Source organism: Astatotilapia calliptera, chromosome 8, assembly GCF_964374335.1.
Source record: "Astatotilapia calliptera chromosome 8, fAstCal68.1, whole genome shotgun sequence".
NCBI lineage: Eukaryota > Metazoa > Chordata > Actinopteri > Cichliformes > Cichlidae > Astatotilapia > Astatotilapia calliptera.
This window is the reverse complement of record NC_137429.1, coordinates 16,541,628-16,569,481: the sequence shown is the minus strand read 5'-3', so window position 1 is coordinate 16,569,481 and position 27,854 is coordinate 16,541,628. Positions and strand designations below refer to the sequence as shown.

The following is a 27,854-nucleotide window of genomic DNA, read 5'->3' as shown; positions in this document are numbered from 1 at the left end:
GTAATCATCTATCCTTACAGTTGTTTATTACACAAAATAAATTATATTATCACACTTCTGGCCACATAGCGCTGATAATCACTGCACATGCCCATATTAACTTTTTCCAGCCAGGTGTTTTCCTTTTCCCATTCTTCCCTTTCTCTGAGGGGAACAAACATTGCTGCTCTAATGCTGGGCTTACACTGTGCGGTTTTAGGCCCATTTTGAGCCGATTTTTGAGTGATCGGACCGATTTTGGCCTTCATCGTGCGTCGTGTAGTATACGTGGGGTAACGAGAAGTGATTAACACCTCACGACCAGCTCCCGATCATCAATCGCTCGTGAGGGCGTCACCACAGGCACTCACACTGCTCACGCGCAAACACGTAAACGTCGGTGAAAAAGACGGAGCAGCACGGCAGTGCTGCGTGTGATCTGGACACAAGCGATGGAGGCACAACTTGTAGAACTTTGGAAAGCTCATCCGAGCCTTTTCCATGTGGCATCACAAAATTATCACGACCACAACAACCGTGAAAATAGTTGGATCTACACTGCTGCTCAATCACAGCTGCCTGATCAATGTTTTTCATTAGCAATTTAGCAAAGTTGATGGTGGTGGTTTGCGTGTCTGTGTGAGTGAAAGACAGAGAGAGCGAGCGACAGATTTTCTGTTATAACCTTCATTTTATGGAGGCACAGTGTGAGCACTCAGGTCGCATCGGAGCATCGGGCCGTATAGTGTGAGACCTGCATCGTGACCTACCAACTTCTAACCCCTGCGAGTCAATCGTGCAGTTTGAGCAGGAGCTGAATAACGCGACTGAAAAAAATCGCACAGTGTCTGCCCAGCTTTAGGTGTACTGTCATCCGAGACTTGCACCGCAGTGTCGGCGTTTGTTCCCCTGTTGGCCATGCTTGTTGTTGTGGTCATCTGTTGTCTTCCGGTATTTTCTCCGCAAGCGACCTTTCCTCGACCAATGAGATGAGCGGTAATCTGAATTGTTATACTCGAATTGTCATAAGTGTGCTGTCAGCTCATTGGTCACAAAGCAGGAGAAGGGCTGGGAATTATGTTTTCAAACAAAGTGTTAATTCCATAAACATTTATAGACTACTTTTGATTCTCACTGTATTACGGGACAAAGTGCGTCCCTTATTAGCTCAATACGGGACGTGTACTTTTGTTTCTAAATACGGGACGATTCCGTATTTTAAGGGACGGTTGGCAACCCTAGCTGTAGGGGAAACTTCTTTTGTAAAGTTCGTTTAGCTAACCCGTGCAGGTGAATGAATTTACCCTGACTAAAGAAATCAAGAGAGACGCACCGGGCTGCTCAGTGACTAACCACGGTTACTGTACTTTTATTATGAGTATTATACTGTAAGAGCAACAGGCTGGACTCTGCTTCTGCTCCTGTTCAGAGCTGATTATTAAATATGTGCAAACAGCAGCGTGTTTTCTCTCGCTTTCCACATGTGGAAGGACATTAACACCGACTTTTAAAACGCAAAAGTAGTATGCTATGCATGATTGGAATACATTTTAAGTAATTTGATTTATTTATGGGGTTTTTATTAGATTTTATAACACCTGATGTCCTCGTGGACAAAAATGTACAAAGTGTTGCAAAGGGCCATATTTTCACACCATACTGCTTTCAGATATCTTGGATCTTGGATCACTGATGTGTGGGGTCAAGCAATGGTCATAACAACAACAACAAGCAGCACAATGAGGAAACAGGCGCTCTACATTCAATTCAATTTTATTTATACAGCACCAAATCACTACAACAGTCGCATCAAGGTGCTTTATATTGTAAGGTAGACCCTACAATAATACACAAAGTATGCTCACAAGCCTCCATTGCACTGGAGGCTTGTGAGATCATTTTTTTACAATGTTGTGGAAAGGAATGACCAGTAGAACAATGCATATATTGTCATTTAGTATAATGAGGAGGAAGAATCAATGTTCAGGAAGAACATATTACCAATATTTAGATCACATCCTACCCTTTCTCTAAAAAAGCACATCACCCACCCGCAGAAGTGGAAGAAGACTATAAAGTGAAGGAAAGTGATGAAGAATCTGAACTATGTTCAAGTAGGTTCTCAGGCATCCAGGACGTGGTAGTCTAAGGAGCTTGGAAAGAAAGTGACTGTATGTACCGGCTCACTCCTGGTGGCCGATTGGCGGGGCCTGGCGCCTGTGGCCCGGCTGGGCCCCTTCCGGGGGGTGGGGTGCCCTCAGGCCTCTGGGCCTGAAGCTCGGTCCTCTCTGGCACAGCTGGCTACCAGCAGAGCCCGCGGGCACGCCACTGCAACCCCCTCTGGCCTCTGCTCTGTAGCTGCTGGGTGACCTCTCGTTACTCAGCTCTTCCCAGGAGGGTGGCACGGTTCCCCTCCTTTTGGTGGTCCTCCTCGGATCCTCGTACTCTGGGGCCTCTGGATATCTGGGGCCTGGATCTCCTCCATACCTGCTTCATGCCCTGGGGGACAGGGCTATGGCTCCCCACACTCCCTAGCAGATCGTTACATGGAGAAACCTTTGGTATACAAGCATGCTGATCCACACAGGTGTGCACACAGGTGTACACACGGGTGTTCACAGACGTGGACTACACCTTTCTTGGCTGCTGCCTCAAAGCACATTGTGCGCTGTCTATCTTGCGTGCTGCACAATATCGTTTAATATCTACTAGCTAGTTTATTGTGATGGTGCTGTTTTTTATTATGTTGCTCTTCTTTTGTTTGCTTTCTCTTCTGTTTTTTTTTATCCATCCAGGTGATCCAGGTGTTTTGTTTGTTTTTCTTTCTTTCTTCCCCCCTTTCTCACCGTCTCTTCTCCCCTCTGTTTTTCTTTCTCTCCCTCTTTCTTTCATTCTTTCTCCCTGTCCTATCCCCCAGTCATGTCTGTCCCGTTTGTAGCAACCGAAAATAAAATAAATACATAATTATAATAAAGGTCAATCAAATGGACCAATATGGCAAGGCCATGATGATCCACTTGGTAAAACAAATCCACTTGGCATCTTTCTTGGCCTTAAGACAACAATTCTGATGGCTAAAGATCCAAATGGGACATAAAAAAAAAGTGACTTGGCTTTTTGAAGTTTCTTGAATTTTCAAAATGTGAAACTGAAATAGAAGATGTGTGAGAGAAGATGCATGACTCTCTCGTGCGTCACAGAGAAAGACGAACTACCACGGTCCAAGCACATATGCCAGGTCCCATACTCCTTCAGTTGCTTTTCTACTTGAGCACTGAATGCATTATACACAGTGTATTCTGCTTGTATTATGCTTTTTAACTTTCAACTTTCATGCCAATGGATGCATCAGAGACCAAGTTGGGGTTCAGTAACTTGCCCAAGGACACTTTGGTAAGAACTCCAGACTACAGCACACAGAGATTGAACCAACAACCATCCAATTAGTAGATGACCTGCTCTACAGCCAACTCAATGACAAAAAAGGAGGGACAACGAGAGAGGAAAAAAAATGGATCGAATGCAGCTGTAGGCATATGTAGGTATGTGGTTCTTACTGCCGTGCATCCAGTAAAGTCGCTATGGCCAGTTTATGACATCCTAAGTCTGTTAGGGAAGTTTTCATGGTACCGTGATTGACATAATCATAGAATAGCAAAAAGGACATAATTTCATGATAAAGACACAATACATGATCGTCGTTCATGACACAATTATTGATGTGTATGGAACAAGTGAGTGTTTCTCCTGCTGTTGATGTACAATCCAGGTACTGATGTGACTGTGTATGAGCGCCTAGTCCCCTTCAGAGGACTGTGTCCATTCCAACAGAACATCCCAAGTAAACCAGGTAACTATGAGATAAAAACATGGGCAGTATGTGATGCCAGGTCCATCTGTACATGGAACATGCTAGTGTACGATGGCAAACTGTCTGGCCTGCAGTCAGGGCACGCAAGTTGTCCCTAACATTAAAGAAGGTTTCCAAAAGAAAACAATTACGTGTAACAACTTGTTTACTTTATATGCCCTTGGCCTGCAACTGCAGAAAAGAAAGCTGTCCATGATGGGACCAGAACAGAAGAATAAACCTGAGCTTCCTCCTGCACGTGTGTCAAATATGGACACGCCTTTGTTCTCATGAAAGTTTGCCTTCACTAAGACCCATGCCCTGGTGTCCTACCATGCCAAAACATAGAAAAATGTCAGGTAATAAGTTGGAATAAAGTTGAATAAAACCTTGAAACACAGAGATGGATGATCTTTTATACTTATTGCTTTATAAATAGTCATTTTTGAGCCCAAAGGACAACAGATGTGATTATTTGCTGCCAGTAAAAAACTAGAAGTAATTAAAAACAGCTTCCTAAATTAACTTTGAAATTTACCCGTCTGTGATAATCTGTTAAAATAACCAACTCTGGTTGTGAAAGGATAATCACAATATCTGATGATTTAATTAATTTTATTTACCCCAAAATAAAGAAACATTTCATTTAAATTAGATTTTATCAGACATAAATTTGAAATTGAATAAAGAAATAGTGTTGAAATGTTTGAGTTAAGTTTTAATTAAAAGTGGGGGAAAAATCCAGTTCATATTAATTACGTATCAATCAAACCAGATGGGGACATTTTTGTCCCCTGAGGACCACAGGTGTGATTATGTGCTGCCATTTAAAAATGTTGAATGCTTCAAAAAAAAAATCATTCCCACTAAAGTTCAACATACAACACTCTGTGGTTAGTCAAATACTCAAAATAATCTGAACATTTAGGCCGTCACAGAGCAGCTGTATTTGTACTAGAGATGGCACGATACCACTTTTTTATGTCCGATACCGATATCATAAATTTGGATATCGGCCGATACCGATATGACTCCGATATAGTGTGTTTTAATCAATAAAACTGTTTTTTAAATATCTTGCTGCATTTTGTATAAGTTCATACTCAACAACACTAAAGCTATTCTGTTATACCTGTATGTAAAAAATACACTGCACCCAAAATATTTTATAGTTCAGCAAAACTGAACTACAAACTGAACTCCTTTTTGAACTGGTTTCCTCTTTCTGGTGCAAAGTGGGCCAAAAACAAACAAGAGAGACGGACTCGCGACAGAAAAACCCATCAGCTGATCATTAAGCCGTTTTATCACTGAAGTAGCAGCAGGACAGGGAGGGAGAGAGAAGAACCAGTTTACATGCAGCTTATCTCAGAACTGTCGGTGAAAATTATTCTTGGAGCTAGGTTTAATTGAACTGCATTTTAAAGAGGTGCAATTTCACAATTTGTGTATATTTTCTAAGTTCACTATTTTGTCATGTGTTGAGAAAAACACAGATTTAAAAATTACATGGTCTAATATTTACATTTAGCATATAACTGCAACATGCTTTTTTCGTTTTTTTTTTTTAAAGACTCGAAAGGACTTGAAATTCAAAGTTTCAGACTTGTGACTTTACTTGGACTTTTGCACCAGTGACTTGAGACTCGACTCTGACTTGCCTGACATTACTTGAGACTTGACTTGAGACTTGAGGATAAAGACTTGAGACTTACTTGAGACTTGCAAAACAATGACTTGGTCCCACCTCTGCAATCTAATGTATGCTTTTTTAAATTGTATTTTGTAAGGAGAGGCTTTCAGTCGTGCAGGAACAACTAAGGAAGCTTCAACTCAAACTACTACAGGAGGTGGAAACCCGCTGGAACAGCACTTACAATATGCTGCAAAGACTTTTCGAGCAAAGGGAGCCAGTGGGTGCTGCTTTGGCAAGTCTCACAACAGACATCCCACCTATGTCATCTGAGGAATTTGGTATAATTTCAGAGTGTCTGGTTGTCCTATCACCATTTAACGATGCAACCACTGAGCTCTCTCAGGAAAAAAGGGTGTCTGGGTCAAAGGTCATACCTTTGCTCACTATGCTGGATCATTGCCTCAATAAACAAATGGAAAAACCACCATCCATTGGATCTTCTCTGGCTCAGAAGCTGAGGATGCTATTGAGAGAGAAGCTAGATAAAATACAGACCATGAGCATTATGTTTCTTGCGACACTGCTGGACCCAAGGTTCAGAAAACTCGGGTTTCTCAGCCCTGCAAGAGCTAGCGAAGCAGAAAAAAGACTGAAAGCAGAATGTGCTTCCGTAATGAGGGCCTCCACCACCTCTTCCTCCGCACCACCACCACAGCCATCAACGTCACAATCTGTTAAGGCTGTTTCCCACGGTACCATTGTTATTGCATTTTAGTTGCATTTATATAAACTGAATGTTGGGTTTTCCACTGTATCTATTATTGTATGATCTACTGTACAATATAAAGCGCCTTGAGGCAACTGTTGTTGTTATTTGGCACTATAGAAATAACATTGAATTGAAAATTGAATTGGTAGTATCTCATAAGACTCTCCTTTTTGTTTAGGTAACAAACTGTGGCGTCGCCTGGATCAGAGTGTCAGGCAGACACAGACACAAAATGTGACAGCAGACGCAAATATTGAGGTCCAACGGTACACGATGGAGCCAAATATTGGAAGGCTGGAGGACCCCCTTAAATACTGGGAGAGACAGCAATATGTCTACCCTCACTTATATAAGTTAGCATTGACATACCTGTGTACCCCTGCCTCATCTGTGCCCTGTGGGCGAGTGTTTTCAAAGGCAATTTCAATTGTTTTCAATTGGACTGGATTATGTTGTATAATGATAATTTGATTTATAAATAAACAAGTTAAACAAGTATATGCTTATTCTATAAACTACACTGCTGTTATATTCTGGCTACATACTGCAAATAGTAAACACTGACATATGAAATAAATGTCTTTTTTCATATAAATTAAAAACACAAAGTTGAAAAGTTGTATATGCTGTCATTTATTCCTGAATCAAGTAAGTCAAATGTCACATGGTTAGTTTTTTTTTGAAGAAACCAAAGGGTTTTTAGCTACAGTAGCCTATATACCGGATTTCATGCATTTTACAGTACACATGGCATGAAATTTCTTTTTACATGCAATGAATTTTAAACAATCACTGTACAATGTTTGCAAAATGTTTATCTCAAAAAGATTCATTGTAGAGCAAAAAAGTAAAGTCACTTTGAAAACACAAAACTTCCATAATACTTCAGAGTACTTCAGAGTAAGTGAGGGATGGAGTGATTTCAGACATAGCTGTTTGTGTTTAGCGAATCAAACGTGGTAGCACTGACATTTATATGCACAATATTCATTCCTAAAAATATCAGGAGGGTATATTCACAGATATTCATCCTATTAATTTAGTTTACACCTACAACTAAAAAATGTGATCTTTGTTATTCTGCTGTTGCATCAGTCCCTGGACCTGGAACGTCTGCTGGATTTTCATTTATCATCTGTTTGTATTTGCTCTTGAAAAATCCAGCCTAGGAATGCAAGGAAAAAAAATCAAGCAATCATTAATTTCAGTGGCAGTAAAAATTTAAATAAATAACCAAGCTACATGAATGAATATTGTAACCTCTAAATTATTTTTTAACTGGAAATCTTCACTAAAATGTTTTAAACCTTTGTAATTATTGAAAAAGTGTAAGAAGTGTCTTTCACCTTGTACAGGCCAGCAGTGAGTAAAGCCAGAAAAGCCAACCCTCCCAGACATCCTCCAATAATTTCTTTGGTGAAATTTGGCTCAGGATACACTTCTACCACAACTTCAATCTGAGAGAAAACAGGATGTCGATGCCAAAGAAGCTCTTAATAACTCAAACAATAGACAAGAATGTGTACTCACCTTACGAACAGGAGGGTTGTCAGAACCTGTTGAAAAGTAGATGTACTGGTTTTTGTCGTACTCGAGACTGACTGTGCTGGTTAAGAGGAATTTGGCAGATTGAAGTCCAATCTAAGAAAAAAAAAATAGAATGAGCTGGCCATAAATTAGATTATTTCACTTACCAAGTTACTCATACATATACAGGAACAATGTGTGTTCACCTCTCGCCTCTGTGGACAGTCTTTATCCTTCAAGCTCGGGTCTGCTACCAGAGACATGGGAGCTTGAGGGTCCTGCTGGTCCCTTTGCTGTTCCGAGAACTGCATTCTTCTGCACAGATATTTCCTGGGATCGGCTGGAGCCATTCACCTAGCTTGGGGGTCACTGTAACGAGTGCTCCAATTACCACTGGGACCACTGTTACCTTCACCCTCCACATCTTCTCAAGCTCTTCTCTGAGTCCTTGGTACTTCTCCAGGTTCTCAAGTTCCTTCTTCCTAATGTTGCTGTCATTTGGTATCACTACGTCTATCACTACAGCCGCCTTCCTCTGCTTGTCCAGAGGAAGACGGCTGTCTTGTTGGTTAGCCATCACCATTTTGTCTGTCTGTATGTGGAAGTCCCACAGGATCTTCGCTCGGTCATTCTTGACCACCCTAGGGGGTGTCTCCTATTTTGACCTCATGATATCCAGCCCATACTTGACACAGATGTTTCTGTATACCAGTTTTTCCCAAACTTCTTTTGCTAGGCACGCCAAGTCCAGCCTCAGGATGCTGGACTTGGGCTGAAACCCTTCATGCATGGTCAGGCGCTTTCTCGTCTTGATATCAGTGGCTTCTCCTCCTTTGGCAAGATTATTACCCCAGTAGGGTAGCCAGTGTTGGGGAGTAACAGAATAGATGTACCGGCGTTAAGAATTTAAAATACAAAATATGAGTAACTGTATTCTGTTACAGTTACCGTTTAGATGGGTGAAAATTAGAATGCCATTTTTACCATCGGACTACATCACTCAAATCTGAATGAGCTTCGAATTAGGGATGAGTTTAAAAAATAGATTTCCAGATTCAAATCAGTCTTGGTTTTAATAAGCCAATATCGATTCATTAAATCCTAAATTGATATTTTAATATAAATGTATTTTGCCAGAAACATCAGAATCTCAGGTTAAAGCTCACGAAACTATTTCAACAACAGCCAAACAGCGAAAAAAGCAAATGAGAGAAATAAATGGTAAAATGGTAAATGGCCTGTATTTATATAGCGCTTTTACTAGTCCCTAAGGACCCGAAAGCACTTTATATATCCAGTCATCCACCCATTCACACACACATTCACACACTGGTGATGGCAAGCTACATTGTAGCCACAGCCACCCTGGGGCGCACTGACAGAGGCGAGGCTGCCGGACACTGGCGCCACCGGGCCCTCTGACCACCACCAGTAGGCAATGGGTGAAGTGTCTTGCCCAAGGACACAACGACCGAGACTGTCCAAGTCGGGGCTCGAACCGGCAACCTTCCGATTACAAGGCGAACACCCAACTCTTGAGCCACGATCGCCCAGAAGGTAAACAGATTCCGCAAAAAGATATAAACACAAAGAGCGGATCGTTAACCCGACAGCACATACATGTACATGCTGCGGGAGCTGAAAGCCGACACCTCACAAATTCTGAAGCTGCAGGTTTCATCACTCTGTGCCCAACAGTGCATATCCTTGGTAGATCTCCCACTTGATGGTGACTTGTGCGATGGGGTTGAAGTTAGCTTCTAGTGTTGTACGCCACTTTCCCATTCAGTTCATGATGAAGGCTCCTAGAGTCCTGTTGATCTTTCAGGGCTCTAGAGTGCGACCAATTTGGTTGCAAATGCGACCAAATTTTTCAGTGGTGCGACTAAAAAAATATATTTGGTTGCACCTGTACGACCAACTGTTCCGGTAGCAAAAAAAAATAAAAAATCTGCAACCTTCGCTGTGGTCAACAACAGACACACATTATACCCCTATCGTGGACTAAACCAATCAGAGATAGTCAGGGGCGGGACCTCTCTGATTGGCCGTGGTCCAGTAGAAAGTGCAGGTGGAAGAGGGAGGTGAGTAGCTTGAATAAAGCGATATCAATTCATTAAATTCTGAATCAACTTTTAAATATAACTGTTTTGCCAGAAACGCCAGATTCTCAGATTAAAGCTCACAAAACCATTTCAACAACAACCAAACAGCAAATGAGAGCAGGTACACGGATTCCACACAAAGACGTAAACACTGAACGGACCCGACGCATCAGAATCAACTTTGTCTTTCTCGGCTTTCTCACCCGACGGCCCGTAGACGGACACGCTGTCGGAGCTTAGCGGTTCTGATGTGTCCGGTCCGCGCTGTGATTACGTCTTTTTGCGCTGATTCTGAGCTGCAGGTTTTGTCTCTCTCCATCCAAAAAGCCAGCAGCAAAAGAAGCAGCAAACTGCGCTTCACATTTGATCAATGTCGTCATGAATTTTGCTGTTTTGCTTCCACGACTATTAAAATCACACTTCATGCACAGCTAGCTCTCTCTCTATCTCTCTCTGTACTTCAAGAACAGTTTCCCGTCTCCAATCTCTGTTTTCTGTATTATTCGTTCGCTTATTACCCACCAGTCTACCGCTGTTTACAACGCTGTGGCTGCTGTCTTTTTCTTTTTTCACTTAAATGACCTCGGACAAGAAAGCCTATTTTTTCTGTTGTTCAATACTGAAGAAATTTAAACTTTATATGCAGAACATTGTAGAATATTTTTAAGGTTATCTGCTATAAAAAGCCAGACCAGGAAAATCTCCTTCATGTTTTTCTGTGTTTTATTCTCAGTTACTTTCACACAAAGGCATCTGCTGTGATGTTCACAATTCTGATGAAGTCAGTACTGATAAATGATCAGAATTATAATATTTCTGACTGTCTGAGGCTAAGTTGAATCGAATCAGGACTTTGAAAACCGGAATCGAATGGATTATAGAAATCAGTGATGATACCCAGCCCTAGTGAGCAGCCTAGGCACGACAGAAGTGTATGTAGCTGTAATAGGAAAAGAACTATTGCTAACTTTTCTGTTAACCTTCCTGCCTTCTTGGGACCTTTTTGTGCCACTGCTATGTGTTAAATGGCTGCCATTTCCACTGTGTTCAGTGGAATATAACCAAACTTGCCACAGGATAGTTTTTACCTGTCAATGTTAATATTCCAGTGTGAATTCCTTAAATCAGCCTAAAATGGCTGAGCAGCAGAAATCCCCACACCCATCACCCTGGGGACCATTTTCTGCCCATTGACTTCCATTATAAACGCTATTTTTCATCCCCAAATTATCATTATATGATTTTATTTTTTCTTCTTTTCTTGGATGTCAATGAAGACTCAGGGCCTTGAAGTTTTAATTTTTAAATTGCAAAAAAAATGCAAAAAAATAATGGCAGGTCAAAATGTATGTTGGTGCCAATCTTTGGTCCATCTAAAGGCCTACTTATAATGACAATTACATATTACTTCAACTGGTTTTTTGTGGAAATATTTAGTTTCGTTTTTTGGGGCTTATAACACAGGGCGCTCATGTAATAACACTGGGATTTGAAGGGTTAAAACAACGACAATATAATTAAAACTTTACATGAATATTTCAGGGAGAAGTAGTTTTACAAGGTTGGCTAATTTAAAGTGGAATAAAATATGGATATATGGTCTTTTTATGGCGTTTTTGGGCGTGGCTGAGAATGGTCCCTAGGGTAATGGGTGTGAGTTTTTTAAAGGATGGCAGGAGGGTTAAGTTAAGGCCTGATCCTTCTGAAATTCATAGCCAGTGCTCTGACACGGTGTCATCAATCTTTGAATGCTGAAAAAGCACAGTGTATCCAGAAAAACACATTATATTATATAAATTATTATAAAATTTGTGTGCGCCTAACTTTTGTGCCGGTACACCTAACTTTTTAAAGTTAGGCGTACTGGTACGCCCATGGCAAAAAGTTAGTCTAGAGCCCTGTCTTTTACAGTTCTAGACATTCCAGGATCCAGGTGTGGGGCATCGAGTCATAGGCCTTCTTGTAGTCAATCCAGGCAGCACACAGGTTGGTCACCCTAGTGTTGCAGTCTTGGCTGACTGCTCTGCCTACCAGTAGCTAGTGTTTTGCGCCTCTGGTATTCTTGCCAATTCCTTTCTGTGCCCTGCTCATGTATTGAGCAATGTGCTTGTTCATTTTAGCCAGACAGTAGCTTCCATGTGGTACTGAGGGTGGTTATTGGCTGGTAGTTGGATGTGACTGGAATCTCTGGGAACTCTTTCAATACTGTTGGAAAACCATTTCAGGTGACTACATCACAAAGCTCATTGAGAGAATGTCAAGAGTATGCAAAGCAGTAATCAAAGCAAAGGGTGGCTGTTTTAAAGAATCTAAAATATATGTTTTGAGTTATTTCAAACATTTTTTTCTACATAATTCCATATGTGTTCATTCATAGTTTTGAAGTGTGTCCAAACATAATGCTAGGAAAGTACCTGCAGCGGGTCAGGGAAGTCCAGAGGGGTGAGCTGAACGGTAAGAACAACAGTAAGCTATCAACACCTACATCCTGCCCATGATCAGGTACCCTGCTGGAATAATAAGCTTGCCAAAGGAGGAGATAGAAGTCATTTAGATCAAGATGAGGAAGTTCCTGACCTTGCATGCATCCTGCGGCTGTATGTTAAGTGCAAGAAAGGAGGCCGGGGACTGGTGAGTGTCAGAACCACATTCCAGGATGAGACAAAGAACATCCATGAATGCATAATGAAAGTGGCCCCAACCAACCACTTGCTCAGTGAATACCCCAGGCAGCAGAAACCCAAGAATGAGGAGCAAGAGGAGGAACCATCATGGAAGGACAGGCCCCTGCACGGTATGTACCACCAGAGGAAGTGGCTGACATCCAGAAAGATCCTGTGGGACTTTCACATACAGATGGACAAAATGGTGATGCCTAACCAACCTGACACAGTAGTGGTAGAAAAGCAGAAGAAGATGGCTGTAGTGATAGATGTAGCAATCCTGAATGACAGCAACATCAGAAAGAAGGAACATGAGAAGCTGGAGAAGTACCAAGGGCTCAGAGAAGAGCTTGAGAAGATGCGGAGGGTGAAGGTAACAGTGGTAATCAGAGCACTAGATGCAGTGACTCCCAAGCTAGGCAAGAGGCTCCAGCAGATTCCAGGAACAACATCTGAGATCTCTGTCCAGAAGAGCGCAGTCCTATGAACAGCAAGGATACTGCACAGGACCCTCAAGCTCCCAGGCCTATGGTAGAGGACAGTCGCTTGAAGGATAGACCGCCCGCAGGGGCGAGAGGGGAATTTTTTTTATATACAGTATATATACATATATATATTAATGAAACATGTAACACAAATTTCCCTTCAACTACCTGCTCTATCCATCCTGAACTGAGGTTGGCAGATATTTCATATGTCCTCTTCATCCGTCTTTCCAGGAATGTGTTGCACTTGAACACTCTGCACCTGGCTACAGAGCAGTCCTGTTGGTGATTTAAAGAAGACTGAACGGAACACTTGTCTTGACCCAGTGCAATTTGAATTTTAAAATCTACTGTGAATTTACATTTCAGTAGCTAATGTGCAGAGGTGTACTTACAACTACTTTATTTGTCAGTATTTGAGGAACAAGATTTTTGAAAGGTGGTTCTTCATCATTTCCTCTCTGACAGTCTGTGATCTGGAATACATTTAAGTGCCAGTGTGATTGGTCCTCACATACATCTGTCCCACAGCTAAGCTTGAGCCATTTTGGGGTCAGCAGCTAAATCTTCTGGAATATAAATTACCTGTAGATTGCTCAAATCCACCCAAATGTCTTTTTCACCAAGCTTCACTGGAACCCTGATCACCACAGTGAAATTAAGCGCTCTGATATCATTTGTAATCTAAACAAGAAAAGAAAAGAATTACAAGCTTTATAGCTAGGTTTATATAACACAATACATTTAAAAAAAAATAAAAATCTATGGAGAAGGTATATTTCACCGTGACTGACTGTTGAACTGGTTTCTGCGAACTATTCATCCCAAATGTGAAATTGTTGTAACTGAGGGAGCTAAACAGATATATTTTTAAGGTTAAATACAAAGAAAAACAATTAGATAGATAGATTGATTTAAATAGAACAGCACATACTTTTCAAATGTCATGAAAATGCTGTATTTCACATCAATCCATTTCTTTTTGTAAAGTTCACTTGTAGTGGCATGCTCCTGATTTCCACTGAAAGAGAGAATTGAAAATATTTGTATTGTGTCTGGGATATTGCTTTAATGAGTACATGTACCAAAATGAACAGTACCTGCTGGCATTCACAGTGACAAAGATCTTCTTCTCAAGTAGACTGTTGTTGTCAATTCCATAGGAAACAATGAAGAAAACCTTAATTGAATGAGAGAGATAAGACTGAGTAATAATTTTTGCTAAATTATGCAGAACTTAGAATATACTTTATGTATAAAGAAAACAAACAAACCTTAGTTTTGCTCTTGAAAATTGGCTTGTCAATAGTGCAGTCTGTCCTTCCCCGGGATAAACCATCTTCACTGTCCAAGGGGCTGCACTCAATTCTTCCCTTTATTATAAAATAAAATGACTGCTAGATGGATTGGAAGAGCAGCAGATCAGTGATGAATTGATACAGACTTGATCCTGATACCTTACCTGCTGACTCGTGAACTTCCTGTAGGAGAGTCCAGCTGGGTACGTGAGAATAACACGACTGTTGTAGGAGTTTTCTCCTCTGTTCTCCACTGTGACTGTGACATTCAAAAGCTCATCAATGCCCACTTTAACCTCTGAGGATCTGGCAGAGTATAAAGGAGGATGAGAACAAAGGAAAAGGAAAGCAGCCAAGCAAAGTCTTGTAATTCTGCCACACCTGGTGAAGTTGAAATCCACTTTCAGGTTATCAACACACTTGTTGTCATTGCCACAGTTGATGTCAAACCCTAACTGTGGAAGAGAGCATGATGGAAAAAAGTATTTACATGACGTTTTATTTACGGATTGCAATTTGAACATTGTATAGCCAAATCCAATGACCAATTTTTGTGTGCTGCCATTTAGTGGAGGCTTTGTGTTGTTGTTACAGGAAACAAAACAATTTCTGTTAATATTCTTGTTCCATTTATGGAAGACATCTTGGTCCTCTGGACGCTCAGGGAAACAATTTAAAGTGTATAATCTAAGACACAAACTATAATTTTAAGGTAAAGAACTATGTAGAGTAGGACTCATTTTTCCAAAAACTGATGCCTATGCGTGTAGACAAAAGAATTAGAATTCAGGGTGTGGAGCAAGTTGTGGAGCAAGACTTACAGGATGAATGGTTGTTGTTTTAGCCTGTGGGGACAGACTTGGTTTGGGATCTGTGTTGGAAGATAAACCATCAAATGTGAATTTGAGCTCATTGGAGAGCACATTGAGAGAGTCTTCAGGACAGGCCTGCAAGAAGAGGGATGAATGGTTTAGATTCAGTGTTAAAGGACTCTTTGCATTGAAATCGATTGATTGTATTGTATTGTTTATATTTTGTTTTGTTTTTTTCCAGATATTGTTAGATTTTACCTCAATATAGAATTTTACAGTTGAACACTGTCTGTTTCTTAAGTCTATAGTAAATGATCCAGACTGCTCTTGTTGTTTCCCACTGATGTATGCTCGGTTGTTTGGAGGTTTCCGAGTGGCATCCACTGTTAAAGTATAATGAATCCTTGCTTGAGCTGGAATAAATCACAAATGGATTTCAATGCTATGAATTTATATAAATAAAAAACATTAAGCTGATGGGCAGTGACTTTGTAGTTTAGAAAAGGAGAGGAGAATGATGGACCTGTGTTGACTGTAGACACTCTGCTCATGGTAAAGCAGAGTTCAGCTGTGTTCTCGAGTGGTTTTGAGCAGTCTACATTCGTAGTAAGGATTTGCTTTGGGCTGAATGAAACATCAGTTTTCACGATTACTATGGGCCTTGATCTGGAAAGTAGTAATATACATGTGAACTACTTTTACCTTCATAATTAATAACATTCTAACATATGGTATCATTAGTGGTGTTCTCACCAGAATTAGTAACACGATTTCACAAAAGTAAGCACAACACATTTTATAAACCACTACTGCTTAAAGGTTTTTGGTCACTTAATAATATTTTTAAGATGGCAGAAACATTGCCAACAATAACACATGATTGGACTGCCTTGGACTTACCTCAATAAAACAACTTTGCCCTTTGAGCCCACCGCTAAGTCAGGCAGTCCATCACCACTCTGGTCAAAAGATGACTGACTGATTGACACGCCAAAGAACTTCAGTCCTGACTCGACCTCAGAGCCAGTAATTCTCTGTGTACATGGAAATATTTTATCTAATCAAGTTGCAGATTTTGTCAATATTGAGATTACATGATAGATGAGTTTAGACATCATTGTGAGCTCTCTGATGCTGTGCACCTGTGAGTAAGTAGGACTGATTCGTCCTCCTTCACTGTGGAATATGTAGATGCTGCCTTCACCATCATTCTCCAAAGGTGCTCCAACTGCCAAATCCCTGAATCCATCTGAGTTTAGATCAGGCAGCACAGCAAGAGAAGAGCCGAACCTTCCTTTGACAGCTGCACGTCCTCTTAGTACTAACGGATCATCAAAATTACACTCCACAAACTAAAAGGAAGAGAGTTAATATTTTATGATCATTAAGAAAGTTGGCAAATAAACTGATTAATTTAACTGTAGTACATAAAATATTCTAAATATTCTAAATATATTTACCGAACCAGTTAATCTGCAAACATAAACTCTTCCCTCTCTATCAGGCTCCGTGTACATTGGGGCTGATATAAAGATTAGATCAGTGATGTCATCATTATTTATGTCCATGGCACACACCTCTGCCCCGAAATATTCACCAGTCTGATACTGTGTAAGGAACAAATTATTAAAGAAAAAAAACATCAGATACATAAAAATAATACAGGTTTTGATTATAGTTTATTTTTCATGTCCGCCTTATACTGTAAAGCTGTACCTGCCACGGAAACGGCTCAATCGTTTGTCTCATAAAGCTTTGTCTGTTAGCTGTTGAGAACTGTAAACTCCATGTCACAGCAAGCACTGTTCCTCTGTGTTTGAACCTTGGAGCACCAATAACTGTCAGTGAGCCACGCTGGGTTTTAGCAATTGCCATGGAGTAACCTAGAATTTAACAGTCAAGCAGTCAAAGTCATTAGTTAAAAAAAATCAAATGTGGCTAACATAGACAAATTGTATAGATTTTTCTAAAGTACCTCTGCAGGGAGCAAAGTTTGAAATTACATATTTCAACAACTGTCTAACATACCAGATTAAAACAAACAAAAAAACTTACTTGTATCCTATAATTCAGCCATCATTTGCAGTAAGAAGCCTTCTATTTCAACATACCCTTTTCTTGCCTTAAGCCTACTGCATGTTACAGATGTCTGCAGACCAAAAGAAGTCTTCACCTAATTTTATTCTGAATCTATTTGTTAAAGTGATTACAGTTTCTATACTCTGAATCACAAAGGAACCCCCAACATACTTACTAGTGAGCATATCCATCCAACCATACATTCATCCATTTGTCTATCATCTTACTATTGAGGGCAGTTTTTGGTCATTTAAACCTAAATTTATTTGTTATTGTTGTCTTTTCTTATTCCAGTCTTCTGGGTTTTCCAGGTTTTTTTATTTATTGTTTTTATTATTTTAATTGTAGCCATTTGTTTCATATTTTATGTTAAGTAACAGACAATCAAAACAATGTGACTGATATTAAAATGCTTTTAGCATATACACCTTCAGCATTTTGAATATTTTTTTCAGTTTTTATATTTCGTCCAATAATAATAATTACAGCATAGCTATGTTTACACTTAGTTTGTTGTCAGTGTAATATTCTCACCAAGATAACTGTCAGGCTCCAATGGCATCTCGTATGTTTTCACCCTGTCATACCCAGTTGTAAATTGAGTATAGCCTCCCGTCCACTGGTTGGCACCAACAATAGACATTTGAATTCCCTGCAGTGTAGATAGATATATATTGAATTCATAGAAATTAATTTAAAATCTGAAGTTTGTTTGGCTGCCCTTTTTTGTATATCACTTGACTGTCTGGTTAGTTTAAAGTGGTTTTAATTACCTCAGGCACATAAGCTACATTGAATCCCTCTTGAGCCATTTCCATTCTCAGTGACTCCCCACTGGTTTGAGATCCTGAAACACAAAAATGAACACAAATTTAAAAGACTGTAATAAATTCCGATTTGCTCATTCATGTTATTATTATGGCTTAATGGTATAATTCTAAATAATGACTTGCTGTTTATTGAAAGCGTGTCAGAGTGTATTTTGGTCATTTTACAAATGGACAAAGACAAAATTATCAACTTCAGATGGAAGAATTGCTATAAATTTTAAATACAGTTAGGACCACGAGTTTCTGGACAATGACTCAAGCTGTGCACACTTTCAGCTTTGATTCAAGTTGTTTGAAATAAAGACAATAACCATATTCATAAAAGTAAATAACAACTGAAACAGCAAAAAAAAGCACAGACATGCGTAACAGACATATCTGTAGACATGTAAGAGAGGGGGAAAGACACAGCACCGAAACACTGATGAGAATACTACAGAGAGTATTAAAATTTAATCAGAACTGGAGATCTCAAGTACTAGGGATATCTGAGAAGCCAAAAACAAACAATGGAATAATGAAAACAGAGGATTCCTAATATTATAAATTAATTTATTAATCAGAAACTTCCAAAAATAAAGTAATTTAGAAACAAATCCCACCAGTCACCAAATTCCTTTTTCTCCATTGTAATGCTCTACCAGGCCTTTACTCCAGAAATGTCAACATAGCAAGTTTATGTTTGTACCTTCGATAGAGATTTTTTTCTCTAAGTTCTGTCTTATTATTTCAAGTGCGTTGAAGTCCCTAACTTGAAACACGTGTTTGTCTGAGGGAAAAGATGCAATGGTGTCCAGTTCTTGTTTTGCCTCAGGTTTATTAAACGCATCCCCCACCTAGAGGGGAAAACACACACACACACACACACATTGAAGTTATTATATTGTGTGGATTTGTTTCCCTATTAAACCAAAGGGATCCAAGTATATTTGCATTTGTAATGAGTACTGAGTTTGTATACTGTACTTTCATAATTTCCCCAAAATAACAAAACGGTCTTATAGATGCTAACATCTAAATACATTATAATAGCCATTTTTGCATGTCTATCACCCATAGCAATCAGTTTCCTATCAATGTTTGTACTTTTTAAATTGCATAAGAAAATTAGTAAGTAAGTAAGTAAAATTTTATTTATATAGCACCTTTCAAGATAAAAGTGCTTCACAGAAGCTAAAACCTAAAAATAAAAGTCAACCAAAAGCAAGTTTTAAAAGATGAGTTTTTAGCTGTTTTTTAAAAGCGACCACGGAGTCCACAGATCTCAGGCTCAAAGGGAGCTTCACAATCTGGGGGCCACAGTTACAAAAGCTCTGTCGCCTTTTGTTTTCAGCCTCGCATGTTGGACAACCAGCCCTGGTCACATGACCTCAGGGACCTGCTGGGAATGTATAAATTAGGTTAACTTTACAGGCTCAATGAACAGGTACTTACCCCAATAGCAAATCGAACTATTTTTTTACTCTCAGCTAGTTGTGCTGCATATGGTAAGCGATTTGAGTCTTGAGATTCTCCATCAGTTATAACTATCAGCACCTTCTTTGCATTTGATCTGGATCCCCTTTGTGGTGTAAAAACATTTTGGCTGTTGAATGAAGAAAATAGAGTTTCAGTTCATCTTTCATCTTGTTGTCTTAGAGGTTAAGTAAAATAACCTCTTAAATAACAATCATACCCTGCTTTTTAACAATATTTTCTTCTAACATAAGGGAATTTAGATTTCAGTTAAATATAGCTCTACACGTATAGTTTTTATATCTAATATTTGACTTGCTCCATTAACTGTATAGACATCCACAAACACTAGACTCTTTTGAAAAAAGTTACATCAGTGTTTTGGATAAAATATCACACAATAAACATGCAAAATCTTGGCAGCACTTACACAGCGTGTTCGATGGCCTTAGCTGTGTAAGTTCCTCCACATAGTTGTGTAATTCTATCAATGTTAGATTTCCATGATCCAGATGAGAAAAAATTATTAAAGTAGTAATGGACCTTTGGTGAATGAGAGAACTGGGAAACAGAAAACTGAAGAAAAAACATGCACAGAGAAATAAGTGGAAAGTGGAAATAAGTGGAAAACATAAGAAAAAAAACATATTTTTATGGAAATTTAAAAAAGCTACATGTACTTGTAATGTCTATGTCTAACTGAGAATAGCAGTGCAGTTCCTCACCTTTGTATCACTTGAGAGAAATGACCCAACGAGGTTTTTCACAAAGGTCTTCATTTTTTGAAAATCTTGACTTTTTACACTCCCTGAACCATCCAACAGAAAGGCGATGTCTGTTCCAATCAGGCATTCTGTCAAACAGATGGGCAAGGAATGCTCTTTTAGTGTTTCTGAACTGCTCTCTGTGCCCTTTTTGTGGAAAAGACTGAATTTCTTGGTATTCTGGAAGAATAATATTAACATCATTGTTTTCCCTTTAAATCTCCTTTTCACTTCTTTTTTGGGCCCTATTTAACTTGAAATTGAGTCCTGTGTTTGAATGTTTAACACCACTTAAGACTTAGCACAACTCGCATAACAAAATAAAACAACTTTCTTTGTGGTCTGCAGTGAATTTAAAACAAAAATTTTCACTTCTTAATTTCAAATTTTATTTGTTAAAAAATTACTTTTTTATTAGTTACACTAGTTTTTGAAGTTATTTGTATTTCTTTCTAGAAGCTATAAGAAATCACAAACAAAGAAAAGGAAACATGTCACTCTTAGACTGTCACGGCTGAGCAGCCGGTGCGTTTCAGATGTGAACCCAAATGCAGACACAGGAGAACAGAACCTGAATTCAAACAGAAAGCGAGCCTTTATTTGGTTGATGGAAGGAGGAAACATGAAAACTAAGGAAACGATGAACAAACTGCAAAACTATGAGCAAACTATGACAGACTATGAGAAACGATGACTCAAAATAACAGACTATGATAAATTAGACAAGACACAAACGCAGAAACCAAGGAGACAATCATAAATAATGGCTGACTTTAACCTCAACTGAAAGCTAAATAGGAATAACACATGATCATGATATAATCACAAATCTAACATGAGATGAATAAAAAAATATACTCAGACCGCTGGTTCAGAGACCCAGCCTGTGACACCAGACCATGGTTGTTTAAGTTGACTAAAACTAAACAAAGAAAAATTAAAAAAAACAAAAAACTCTTTTTTTAATTAACCCAATCAAATTCAAACTAGTAACATGTAGTTACAATTAATAAAAAAAACTAAAATGTACAAATTTTGTCCTATTTGCCAACTCAATCAGTCTGCTGAATACAAGCACTGTTTCTCTTCTTAAGGGGCGTGGGGGTTCAAATGTACATGTATGGTTTGCAGTTCTTGATGAAGAGACACTGTAATTCTATTATATGTGGCACATGCAATGACAATAAGTATTATACTCTGTTTTATGTTGTCTCAACTAAACTCCTCTTTGTATCAATCAAAGCTTACATTGCAAAAAAAAAAAGAAAGTGATTAGATTTTGTTCATTCTGTGACCCCCACAGCCCATGTTGTATGTGTGGGCATGCATGAAACATAAGTATATTTTCAAATAATATAAGTATGCTAATTACCATCAATGGAAGAAGGGATTGGAGGTCCAAATATATTGTACTGGTCTATCTGAAAACACACACCATTGTACATAGTGTAGCTTTTGCAGTCCTTTGGAATAGTTGGACCACATGCCTGAAAAGAAAGAAAAGGTCAAATTCTGATTAGAGTTAACTGATTATTTTCCTGTGCCAGTGTATTTGCAGTTCACCAACTCACCACAGTGTTTTGGGTTCCAGGATCACTTTTCATTGTCAAACCAAGAGACATGTTGATCGCAAAATCTGGCTCTGGATTGGAAGCATTCATTAGATGTTAAAACACTCATAAAATACATTTTGTGATCACTATAAAAAAAAAGTTGAATATGATTTAATGAATACTTGAAAAATGCTGTCAGAGTTTCAGGACATTCTGTTGAGACATTAAGAAACTACCTACCTTGAAATTGTATATTTTGGCAGTTTTCTCCAGAGGTGGTACACCTATATATTTTCCCTTTTCTGTTTTGTGAATACTGTTCTAGTGGGGCACTGATGAGCAAGCTAACGAGAGAAAACCAAACATAAGATACAAGTTTGGTGGATGAGGTGAAGTGAAAAAGCTCCCATTGTTTTAATAAGGATTACATGATTCAATATTTCTTTGACAAAAAAGCAAAAGTATTACTCTGATTGTCTTTGAACCACCTGGTAGCCAAAACCAGCAGCAGAGCTCCTCAGGGTCTTCCAAGCCGCAGGATCGATATTGAAACAAAGCGCTGCATTTAAGACTGAGAATTAAAGAAGAAAGAAAAACATTATTGAAGCTGATTATGGAATAATAATGTGATTTTATCAGCACTATCTATAATCACTTATAGAAACAGTATACAGTCTGTGTTAGTTTCATTGTATTTCTTGAATGCAGCCACAATGTTTCTTTTATGACCACTAGAGAGCACCAAAGTCCAACATTTTAAAGCTCTGAATTTTGTTACTCAGAACAGTTATTCAGTTAAAAAACATTTTTAATATTTTAATTTGGAATCAGTTTTGTGTCTTTGATTGTTGTATTTTAATCGATCAGTCCAAGAGTAAGTGCTGAAACATAAACTTTAAAGAAAAGATATTGTAGTACTTTTTAAAGCTCCAGATATTTATCAGGTATACCACAGTATCAAAACATATCATTACTATACTGTATAATTTGCTTATTTATAGTATTGAAAAAAATGCAGCTAAATAGACAATCACACCTGTGTGCACATACATCCTGCTCTCCTGAACTATGTCAGATTCATCAAGTTATGACAAAAACACACACACACACACTTACAAACAAAAACGCACACAACATAAGGCCTTGGGATTAGTGTTGGCCTGACAAAGACTTTAATCCTGCCCACTGGACACCTTGAAAAAGAGGGCATACATTTTAGACTTTTAACTGTATATATCTATTTTATAAGAGTTAAAGATTTTCCTACAGATAAACACACACACACACACACACACAACCTGCAAATCAGCAAGACCTATTTAGAGACAGGACTCAAAAAGTTCAAAGCAGTTGGAAGGACCAGTCTCCACAGGGCTTTTGCTTAGACCCAGACTCATGTCAATATTATCCCAGAGTCCACACCAGAGTCACACACCACTCAACAGCTCGCAATTTCCAAATCCTGTGCACATGGACAGACTGGTGAACATAACTTAACATAACTAACATAACATAACTTTACAACAAATCCAAACAATAACCAAAGTAGGAGTAGCACTTCACTAGCTGCTTTCAAGGCACCAAGCCATCAAAAGCTGATGCACTGCTGCATCCTTTCAAAGCTGCCCAAACAAACTCATCAGAGCGAGTGTGTGATTGCCACCAGGTACACTCTAAAAAATATTTTGTTGCCTCAACTTAAAAAAGTAAGGTAACAATTTCCACTCAGCTTTTTAAGTTACAAATTTTGCATATTATTAAGTAAATTCAGCAAGTAATTTTTAGGTTTGGCTAACTCAACTTGTTTAACAAACCAACATGATTTACCTTGACCTCCACAAGCATAATTAAGTTTATTCAACCTAATATTAATTTAAAATTTCTGGTAAAATTAAGTTGAGAAATTACATTAGTTGAGTTACACCAACGAACTTTTTTACATATATCCTACTCACAATTATCCATGTCAATTAGTTTAGGTTTCTATAGTAGCTTTTCTAAAATCACACAAAGCCATTTCACTTATTCCAATTGATTATTTTATTACAAAACATTTTCAAAGTAATACACTTCTGTGTCAATACAACATAAATGAAACATTACAGCAGCCCTTTAATTATAAATGACTAAAAAAAGTACTTCATGTACATTAACATTAACTTAAATTGGTATCAACTTGTTCAACTTGTCGCAGAATCAAGGAAATGACAAAAGATTTTAATGTTCAACAACAGAACAATCCAAAGCTAAGATTATATGTATTACAAACTTTTCTCAAAACTACACTCATCTAGGACTGCATACAAAAACGTAAGAGGCACATCGGAATACTACAGTCCAATTCACATTCGTTTCATGACAGAAGTTTGCACTTAACAGACATTACCCGTGGACTGGTTTAAGCCCATCAAGTTCCAGAAATACCTCTAGTGTTCTTTACTTGTTTTGGGTAGCTCAGATTGAGAGTGTATATAAGCCCCATCATTAAGGCACACACTCTGGGCACATCAAGGTCTTCCAGGACTGCTGTTCCTTCAATCACAATTTTAGCGACAGCTTTGAGAGACACTGCTGCACGTCTGGTGACTACAATCTTTACCATTTCTTCTGGGAACTGTTGTTCACCATCCTGGCAAGTAGGTAGTTTAAATGGAAACATGTCAGCATTTTATGTGCCATTTAAAAATAAAACACAAAAGAATGCGAGATTCACCTACCAGCTGTTCTCTGAAGAGATCCTCTTCCTTCTCTTTCAGATACACCTTCAGGCAACGGATTGCGACCTCTCTCTTCATTTCCACCGAACTCTGGAGAATAAAAAAAGCAAAACAAAACTTAAACTTACAGTTTATTAGGTGAAAAGTCAAAACTATTACATTTATGTGACTTGCATTGTGCCAAATATTGATTTTAAATATGTTTTTAAAAGAAATAAAGATGTAATCTTTGTAACTTCAATTTAAACTGTTACACACTGGCCTGCTTTAACTGCCCACTTTGCTAGCAATAGGATGAAGTGACTAAAAGTAAATGTAACCTAAATTTCATCAACAGCACAATTGTGCTTTTGATGAATAGGACCTGAATCAGAGAATGACATGAACTATAACTGTAACTGTAACAACTAATTCATCAATACACCTGCGAGGTACATTATATATACTTTCCAGTTTTAGTAGTAGGTGGGCTAAATGTTTCTCAATTAAATTAGGCAATTCCCCAATTTCTTCATCCTCTTCATTTGCTACATCTTCACACAATGGATTTTCATTATGTTCCTCAAGAGGATCATCTCCTGCATTCAAACGACTGACACACCTCTGTATCAGCTCAGATTTGAAGTCATCCAATGAGTGAGGAGTGTGTTTTCGGTTCCTATGAGAAGCATATGTTCAAATGAGCAGTTACTTTTAGTCAGGGATAAATTCACCACATTTTACTCTATCAGTAATTAGTTACCTCACCCGAGACCATCTTGTGGAAACACGAATTTACTCTGACACCATGATGAAAATGCAGGCAGCTACTGACCGGTTAATTTGAACATATACGGGTTCAAATTGAACATGCTCTGCTGTCGGCATGGTCTATCAGCTAACCAAATGTACCCTGACAAGTGACATGTTTTAATGTCTCTTTTATTTGTGAGGAACGTTTGCTAGCTAAAAGAAACGGCTAGCTAAACTTAAAAAAACAACAACAGCTCTACTCTGCTAAATTACGATTTAAACCATCAAATTTCAGTTTTTTTAAAATATGACATTTTAGAGTGTACAAATATAACTTGTAATTCATCTATTTAGAATTCAGTACTTACTTAACTCACCGAACACAGTCGAGGGCAAACACACCTCTTCTCCCACGAAGCCACAAGAATCCAGAAACTGTTGCGCAAGATACGAACATATGCTACGGGGTTGCCCTCGTCTGTCTGAATGGTCTCAATTCAAACAGGAAGGATGTTGAAACTCATTTTTACATGTTACACAAACTTAATATTTTCTGTTGTTGATTGATGACAAAAGTATTTTATTCAATATACTCAAACATTTAAGTTAAGGAGCTGTTTTTTAATTTTTGTGTTGCACTGACTTCTAACATTGATTATTCAACTCACTGAAACGTGTACATGTAGGCAACTTACTTTTTTTTTTACCAGAAAAATGCTTTTTTGTTAAGTTCTACCGACAAACACAAGGAATATTTTTTAGAGTGTATGTGACCCTGAAGGAACATAGGCCAACACACACACACACACACTTACAAACAAAAACACACACACATAAGTCAGAAAATGTCTGAGATAAGTAAGGTTTGTATAGCATTTCTATAAATCCCAAAAATAAATTGAAATCAGAAAACTGTGATTACTAACTTTGATATTCAAAAAATACAGAGAGGCAAATTTTTTCTCAGATGAAAACCATAAAATTACAATCTAATTTTACATTGCAAATTGAATGTCCTGTAGAGGGCTTCCCCCTGAAATGACCGGCCTTATTTTTGCCTTCATTTTTTGGGCATTAGCTTTACACAGCTGTCTGAAATAACCAGTATATCATATAGTGCTTGTTCTCCATAATGTACATGTATTTGAAAAATATACCTCATCATTATTACATGCACTCATTTTTTTTCTTGTCACCATGACTCAGCCATATTAATATGATCATTATTGTTTCAACAATAGTTAAAAACTATCAATCCGCTTAGAATTTGTTTGATTTTTCATGTTATTTACATTTCTGCTCAATTGTTATACAGACATGAATAAACATGATATTAAACATGTCAGAATAAACTGGACAGATACATATGATGTGACATTAATGTAAAAAGCCTCAGGTTTGGTTTAGCCCCATACAGGGCTAAACCAAACCTAACAGTACATAACAGTCAGATATGTATGTATAACGATTGCATGGACTTATTACAGTTTTTGAACCTGTTTTAGTTTTATGATTGAAAAACACAGTTTTCATCAAAATGCCAGTCATAATTTTACTGTTTGCTGACCTTCATAATTAGAAAATAATAGATAAAATCACAACACACAAACTTGTTTTACCTGACAGGAATAGTGTAGCACTAGATATCCAGTCCATTGTGTGAGATGTTACATCTGCTGATAGTGTCAGAGAAGAGTTGAAACCAGAAATACAAAAATGATACAGTGCTTCCTCAAAGATAAGACAGTTATTTAAAGGAATTATTATGTAGGAGGAGTTACATCATTATTTTATGACACTTTAGACTGTGGTGGTATTTCTTAAGTCTTATCCAGTGATTCAAGCACTTGATTTTTATAACAACTGAAACGTTTATTAGTTTCTAGGCAACAAAATCAACTCATGTAAATAATAATTAAAGGTTTTATTTGGCTATTTATTATTCTAACTTCAGTTTTTGTTGCCAATAGATTGGTACAGCATCTGGAGTGGTGTGGAGACTGTACTAGTCTGTCATGGTAAACAGAGAGCATGAAAGGAAAGCTCTCGATTTATTGATCTGTGTTTCTAAGATCATCTATGAGCAAATCAATTATTAGTGACTGAAAGATTGTGTTTATGGATGTATACAATGGAAATTCACTTCCTCTGAGATATGGTTGAGGAGATCAGTCATTTGGGAAAGCTGTTGCATCTTCACATCAAAATGGGTGTGAGCAGTGATGAGGGGTCATGGGTGCAAATATACCTCTACTTTAGACAACGCCCTTTCAGTTCCAGTGTGTTGACTAAACATTCATGGATTACCACTAATGCTTCACAGCACGTCACTGTGACTCAATACGGACTCAAGTCATGCAGTGTAAAAACAACAAAATTATTCAAGGTGAAGAAATGTAATATTCTTCAATGGCCAAAAATATGTTAATGTACAAAAACGAACTAGTTTTATAACTAGAACATTTACAGGAATTTGTTTTTAATCTTGAATGGATTAAATGTTATCCTGAAAAGAGTGCTTTATTATTTCAAGTATGTTGAGTGTCCTGACTTGGAACACATTTGTCAGAAGAAGATGTCATGGTGTCCATTTCCTGTTT

General features: G+C 38.2%; 1 protein-coding gene and 1 long non-coding RNA gene across 5 annotated transcripts; both read right to left on the bottom strand.

The window, feature by feature from the left end:
• Positions 1-6,847: 6,847 nt before the first annotated feature.
• On the bottom strand, positions 6,848-26,989 carry LOC113019269 (integrin alpha-M-like). Of its 2 annotated transcripts, XM_026162850.2 has the most exons (30): positions 26,874-26,988; positions 22,274-22,376; positions 22,046-22,149; positions 21,824-21,894; positions 21,625-21,739; positions 20,214-20,341; positions 19,919-20,064; positions 19,468-19,618; positions 18,722-18,869; positions 17,977-18,050; positions 17,738-17,855; positions 16,841-17,007; positions 16,585-16,731; positions 16,267-16,476; positions 16,025-16,158; positions 15,648-15,790; positions 15,383-15,537; positions 15,134-15,259; positions 14,694-14,767; positions 14,477-14,618; positions 14,289-14,387; positions 14,115-14,194; positions 13,949-14,035; positions 13,799-13,868; positions 13,600-13,698; positions 13,410-13,490; positions 13,183-13,293; positions 7,765-7,875; positions 7,581-7,691; positions 6,848-7,399 (listed from the first exon to the last, which is right to left on the bottom strand). In XM_026162850.2, the coding sequence occupies exons 1-30, from the start codon at positions 26,908-26,910 to the stop codon at positions 7,310-7,312; spliced, it is 3,432 nt and encodes a 1,143-aa protein (XP_026018635.2). In that variant the 5' UTR covers positions 26,911-26,988; the 3' UTR covers positions 6,848-7,309. The 2 variants fall into 2 exon arrangements, with proteins under 2 accessions (XP_026018635.2, XP_080161251.1); XM_080305125.1 differs by lacking the exon at positions 7,581-7,691 and having other exon boundaries at positions 26,874-26,989.
• On the bottom strand, positions 23,822-26,016 carry LOC145430300 (uncharacterized). Of its 3 annotated transcripts, none has more exons than XR_013910776.1 (4): positions 25,623-26,016; positions 25,124-25,180; positions 24,523-24,612; positions 23,822-24,434 (listed from the first exon to the last, which is right to left on the bottom strand). It is a non-coding gene; the product is annotated as an uncharacterized LOC145430300 (long non-coding RNA). The 3 variants fall into 3 exon arrangements; XR_013910777.1 differs by having other exon boundaries at positions 25,632-26,016; XR_013910775.1 differs by lacking the exons at positions 25,124-25,180; positions 25,623-26,016 and having other exon boundaries at positions 24,523-25,116.
• Positions 26,990-27,854: the final 865 nt, after the last annotated feature.

Coding starts and splice junctions, on each gene's coding strand:
- LOC113019269 (XM_026162850.2), bottom strand. CDS start 26,910: ATGGACTGGATATCTAGTGCTACACTATTCCTGTCAG. Junction 16,477..16,584: donor TTTGCAGATTAACTGGTTCG/GTAAATATATTT, acceptor TCTTCCTTTTAG/TTTGTGGAGTGTAATTTTGA. Junction 7,876..13,182: donor GTTCAGGATGGATAGAGCAG/GTAGTTGAAGGG, acceptor TTTTTTTCTTAG/ATTGGACTTCAATCTGCCAA.